This window comes from Sander lucioperca, chromosome 2 (genome assembly GCF_008315115.2).
Source record: "Sander lucioperca isolate FBNREF2018 chromosome 2, SLUC_FBN_1.2, whole genome shotgun sequence".
NCBI classification, from domain to species: Eukaryota; Metazoa; Chordata; class Actinopteri; order Perciformes; family Percidae; genus Sander; species Sander lucioperca.
The window spans coordinates 12,730,067-12,736,226 of record NC_050174.1 but is presented as its reverse complement, the minus strand read 5'-3'; the positions used below and the strand labels follow the sequence as shown (position 1 = coordinate 12,736,226).

General features: G+C 42.8%; 1 protein-coding gene across 3 annotated transcripts in view; it reads left to right on the top strand.

Annotated features, from left to right (window-relative positions):
• The first annotated feature begins 3,682 nt into the window (after nucleotides 1-3,682).
• Nucleotides 3,683-6,160, top strand: part of pcsk5b (proprotein convertase subtilisin/kexin type 5b) — a 73,835-nt gene continuing 71,357 nt past the window's right edge. Inside the window, exon 1 of one of the 3 annotated variants that reach the window (XM_031309040.2) lies at nucleotides 3,683-4,349. In XM_031309040.2, coding sequence (XP_031164900.1) covers nucleotides 4,170-4,349 — 180 coding nt within the window. In that variant the 5' untranslated portion in view covers nucleotides 3,683-4,169. The remainder of the gene's footprint in view (nucleotides 4,350-6,160) is intronic. The other 2 variants (XM_031309042.2, XM_031309041.2) reach the window with 2 other exon arrangements.

Genomic DNA, 6,160 nt, shown 5'->3' with positions numbered 1-6,160 from the left:
AGGTATTACACGTGTTGTTTGCATAGTAATATTCGATTTATCTGAAAGATTTTTGAAATTCCGTAAAGGGACAAGGATGGATCTGTCAGTATCGTACAATGAAAATGTATATGAAAATATAATCGATACAATGTTAAAACCAATGATAAATTAGTTGTTTCAGTTAGTTTCAGTTAATTTGCTTTAAAATGCAATAATTTCTCTAATCATTGTGAGGGAAATAATGTAATTTAGAGCATAGCACGGATAATGTGTTTCAGAACAGATAGAGTAATTCTTATACACCTGCGAAAGTGTAAATGGACATGAATGTGAAAATATTGACAGAATTCAACTGCAATCTCTTATATGTAATCTTATCAGTCACCTCTAGGTGGCAATGTCTTACAGTATGAAGTCAACTGTTGGGTCCATACCTCCATACCATACACAGGAGTACTTTTTGACACAGGAGGCCAGACCAGGGGGGTCACTCACAGCAATTTCTCTTATATAGAAGATATCCTTTCATATACTGCATAACACTGACCTGGGCACTGATTAAATGCACAGTTGTAAGTCATATTTGGGACTCAAGAAGATTGAACAAACCTAGTAAACACAGGCAATTAATACATAAATAAACAAGTATGTGTTGACCTGTGAACTGTCTGTTTTAATTGATAACTCATTACCATACTGAATGAGTACCATGGAGATTAGAACATTCCTCGCGGATGCAAGAGACCAAACTTTTTTTTGGCTATACCTCTCTCTCTGTCTGTCTCCCCCTTCTTCCATCTCTCTCAACAGAATGTATAGAGTGTGTGTGCCTCCAGAATAGCCTGGTATGTGGCTGACAAAAGAGAGGGTAAAGAGAAGAAGGGAACGGTAGTAATTGGAGAGTGAAATGCCGAGCAGAGAGGATGGAAATTTGGTGAGTGGCAGGTGCTATTGTGGCTAAAGTGCAGAAGCCTAAAGCTACAAGGTCAAAGGTCAAAGTGAAGTTGAAAGGTCAACCTTTACTCCCAGGAAGCCCACCCAGTGAGAGTTACAGATAAGGGGGGGTCAGAGAGAGCATTGAGCCCTAGGAAATAACTGAAGAAACAGAGAGGTACAAGAAGGAAAGGAAGAGGAGTAAAGACTAAATGCAGCGTAGGTCAAATCAAATGAATAAAAAACGAACTTGAACCAAACACATGCATTCATTAGAGAAAGCAGATGCAGGCAAAAAAGGAGAACATCTGGAAAGGAAAGGCAAAGGCCATCATCGGTAAAAGTGCAGACAGAGAGGTGTGGAGGAGCAGTGGTGGATGGGTAATCATAAGATGCACTTGAATGCAAGAGGGGCACACGTTCAATAATGCCCCTGTCTTGATGGGACAAGAATATCATGTGGGAGGTTCTCCCCAAGAAATATTGGGCTTGATACTGTATGAACAAATTAGCTGTGTCCTTGGTAAATTAAGCTATCTGTAGTTGGCTGCAGTTTCCTATTGGAGCCTTCCATTGTGTTGTATCATGGGTTGTGTGTAGTTTTTTTTTAAGGGTGCGTTTGGCAAAAACATGGGATGCACTGTTATTTCATTGAAAAGGCACAGGAATGCCCCTCAGAGTGTTTGTTGACACTCATGACCAATCCGCTCTCAGATGTTGACAAAGACGTTTTGTTGAGGTTCACTCGGTTCACTCGCTGGAGAAACACGGGGAGCTGTGAGGCTGTCACACAGGATATCGCGACATTTTAGACCTGAATGGAAATTGGGGGCCCTGGTTCTCAAGGTGGTCTCGTGACCTGGGTACTTGATTTGGATACTCAAATCAATTTCTGCTGTGTTTTGTCTCCTCTCCTTTTTTTCTTTAAATTACAAGCCCCTCCATCCAGCTGAATGGCAAACGCTCACTGGGTGTTTTTTTTCTTTACTCCCTTTCATCTCCATCTGGGGGACCATGAGATGTTCTTGTCCCCCCGCTTGTTGTGAGATGTGACAGCGGGGTCCATTCAGCGAGAAATTGGCTGCAATTAGTGCAATTATGCTGATTTTCACTTGTGTCCCATGCAGAACAGAGTTTTCGCTGTGCACAGAGACATCCCCAGGAAACTGCTGCAAAACAAAAACCCATCAATCAACAAAGGCCTTGAATGAAAGGCTCAACTGCAGATAATACCGGCACATTCCATAATGACAGCATTTAGTCAGCTGTGACCTGTGTTGCGATGAGGGGCATGACATCTAGAGCTTCACTGATTGAGGGGAAATATGCAGTAAAGCCGGTATGAAGAGCAGAAGGCCTGCATGGCAGTGGTGGATGTGTAACCCATACCGTAAGGTTATCTGTGAGGTTGGTTACAGTATGAGAGTGTTAAACACACCGGAGTTCAGCTCATGTCCAGGGATATAGCAGAGGGTAAACCCACTCAAACTTATTTATCTATTTCTTTGCAAGATGTATTTACTGTAAGCAATCCACACTATTAACCATAAATCATGACAACAAAAAGAATCATCAAATTACTAAAGTTGGAAGAGGGTTGGATGTTTTATGGGAGAAAAGAATAATTCCATCTTTTCTTTGAATATATAATATTTTTTTTCTGTAGCTTCCCATTGGATGATGACTGAGGTGGAGGTCATGGTTTACCCAACTTTACATTGGTATGTCTATGTCAATATTGCCCAGGAGACTGACAAGGCTTGCATTCAACAGCAGATTTCAAGGTGTGGGACGGGGAAGCAGTTTCCAAAAAGTAATGCATCCACTTGTTGAACATTTTAAAGCCATTCATGTACAGCAGTTTGTATCAGCTAATAAAATGTGACACGCTAGCAAACATATTGTTGATGGTTAGAACACAGCTCTGCTGTCTCAGTAAAAAAAAAATTGACTCTTCTGTAAACTGCAAACAAAAAGTCTAGAAAGCAATACATAGCTCAATTTCCACTGGTATTGTCTTGTCTACAAACAAAACCCAAAAATGTGGAAGATACCATAATCTATGTTTCTCTATACATTCTTAAAAGTATAGCACGTTTCCTGATGTCAAACTAAATGTTTAATCATCTCAGCATGTTTGATAAATAAACTTTCCTCTTTTACACAATGCTTTGGCAGTATTATTTCTTAAATAATAATAATAATAATAATAATAATAATAATAATAAAAATAATAATTAATAGTGTGGCCAAAAAAGGTCTTTGTCCTTTTCTCTTTTCTATTTAATATCTAGGATTATGAATAGCCTAATGTTAGACCCGCCTGGGTTAAATAGGATCAAAGCAGGGTCAGTGTTAGGTTGGGGTTAAACATGGGGCCAGGGTTATGGTTACTCCAAATGCACCAATCTACAGATTCAAAAATATTGTAACTTTTGATGTCAGTTTGTTGTAATGCCTCCTTGCTTTTGGAAGTAGCCACATATACATGAACATGTAAACTGCAGAATTTTTGCAGAACAGTTTTAGATGTTTCTTTTGTAAGTAGGCTATAATACTGGGTGGTATGACAATCAAAATAAAGAATAATCCTAGGTTAACTTCCAGACAGCTATTCTTCATTTTACCCGGGGGCCCTTCTGGAGCGATCCCTTGAAGCTTGCCCCCGAGTGGCTCTCTGGCCCCCAGTTTGACCCCCCCTGTGCTGTGTCTGGTCGACGGGCGAGATGAGTGTCTTTAAGACCCAGCGGAGCTCGGCAGGGAAACCCCGCGGCTTTAGTTGTTTCTACTCTCCAGAGTGTCAGCTAGTTATTTGTGGGGAGGCGCTGTAGCCATTTCGCCACATGAAAGCCCGATGAGCTGAACGACCAACATCCGAGTTGTTTGTGGAGAAGAGAACTCAGCTTTGAGGAGCACCGCGCGCACACACACACGTACACGAACTCGCGCGCACAGACACGTACACGTCTTCCTCCTCCGCCGTGGAAAAAAGAGAGAGGGGGACAGAGAGAGGGCACACGAAACGCAAACTTCCAACTCTCCCATGTGGAAAACAGAGGTTTCAGGATAAGGTTTATTTTTTCCTCTTCGGGGCTCCGTTCCTTCCCCCTCTCTCCCTCTCTCTCTAAGTGTTTTGCCCGGATAGTTGTGTGTCTATGAGAGTCTTGCTCGCCGAGAAGAGAAGTTTGGTTGTTTGCCTGGTCGGCTGAGGAGGAGGAGGAGGAGAAGAAGAGTCGGGTTAAAAGTGGGGGAAGATGGTCCGCAACGCCGCTTGGAGAAGAAGCTTGCTTTGCGTTCTGGCGCTCAGTCTCAGCTTTGCGTCCCCGCCGTGCAATGCTCGGATTTACACCAACCACTGGGCAGTCAGGATAGCCGGTGGAGCCGATGTGGCCGAGCGGATAGCGGATAAATATGGCTATAGGAACATGGGACAGGTAGGTCGCCTATTGCTCCATCAAAAGTTGCCTCCTTTTTGTGTGTCTTTGTCGTTGCTTTTTTTTGACAACTCTTCAAAGTCGGGCATGTCATGGTGGTTATTATTCCTTTACCAGTAGACAAACGACACCAAGTCAAACGTCAATGGTCTGAAGTCCTTACCTGAGCCATGAACCTTCTTTGTGAATCCTAACTCAGTCCTTCTTTCTGTAGCTCTCTGTCTCTCAGATAAGAAGAGAGAAGCTGCAGGGAACGAATGAAGAAGACTGAGAGAGCAGGATGGCACAACAGGTGCCTCTAGTCCTCACTGTGTGTCCGCGGATCATGATCAGTTTGCGGACTAGAGCCACACAGAGCTCACTATCAGCCTCAAAGCTACAGCAGTCTCATGTGCTTGGTCTTTTTGACACACAAGTGAGACAGCTAGTGCTGTTTGGTTGGTGGTCTTTGAATTGACATCAAAAGGTATACAGTCAAACAGATTCCCATGTTGGTCCTTTTTAACACTGTACATTTGTATTTGTGTAGCTACTGTTTGATTCAAAAACCTCCACTGACTGGTCCTGCTTTAGACTACTTGGCAACATTAACTTTTTTATTTAAAAACTTGAACACAGTGTTTTACATTACATACGTGACATGGACGAAGAGATGGAGATTTGACTGTTGCACTTCTCCTTGTGAGTGCAATCTCAATTTAGCCCATAACTAGGCCCACTGGTTCAGCTGCTAGAAATCCGCACTGTTGAGCTCTGCTTACATTTAGGATGACTTCTTGAGTAGATACTCAAGAAGTCATCCTAAGTAGATACTCAAGAAGTCATCCTAGATAGAGTAATGATGAAACACAGCTACAAGATGCCATATTTCATTAGAAAGATCTGAGCCAATATTTAAAATCATCAAGCATATGCTTGCACCTACGGTGTTAGACCCTACACTTTTCATTAGATCTGACTCTCAAGGCCAAATGTGAGGGCCAATGCTTAGTGAAGTCTAAAATAAATCCCAATCACAGTTGTTAAAAATATACATATACAGTGAAGGGAAACACTGTGTGAGATTCATCTGTCTTTACATTATGTCATTTTATTAATTAACAGAAGTCTGCACAGGTCCAGGAGGAGGGGTTAATTGGTCATTTAAAAAATGTGTTTTGACAAAGTTTTTAAAGAGAAATCATGTGTCCTTTTGTGTTGGCAAATGAAAAATAGGCCACACAAACATGGACCCCACACACACTTCAGAGTATCGTGACCGAAATACGTGGGTAGTTCAAGCCTGCACTTGCCAGCGCTCGACGCGAAGACAGCGTGGAACAGAGGGGGGCATTCTGACAGGTTGTTGTGGGGTAGCCTAGTCAACAGCTATTGAACCCCCCCTTCCTCCTCGCCTTATCCAGCCCGCCCACCCACTATACTCCCCAGAGAGCAGGCCTTAATGGCCTCGTTTATCCCCTCTCTTTGACGGGAACTAATGTGTGGAGTCCCCCACCCTCACCCCCTTTCCATACCAGCCCCCCATAGGAATTCCCCTGTGGATTGCAGTGTCGCCCCAACCCCCACCATTCGCCCTAATTTCCATCTCAATATGGAGTGTTCATTGGACTTTGACACCTCATAGACAAGAGTTTTACTTCACTTCCTGGTTTTCGGGGTCAGCTGAAAGCCGCTCCCATGGGAGCGATAACAGCACACTCTGATTTCCTAATGTGAACTTTGACATCCCCATCATCAACCCCTCTCCCTCTTATATCAGTGCAGCACTGATGTATATGGAAAATGAATTTAAACTCATTAAGTGATATGAA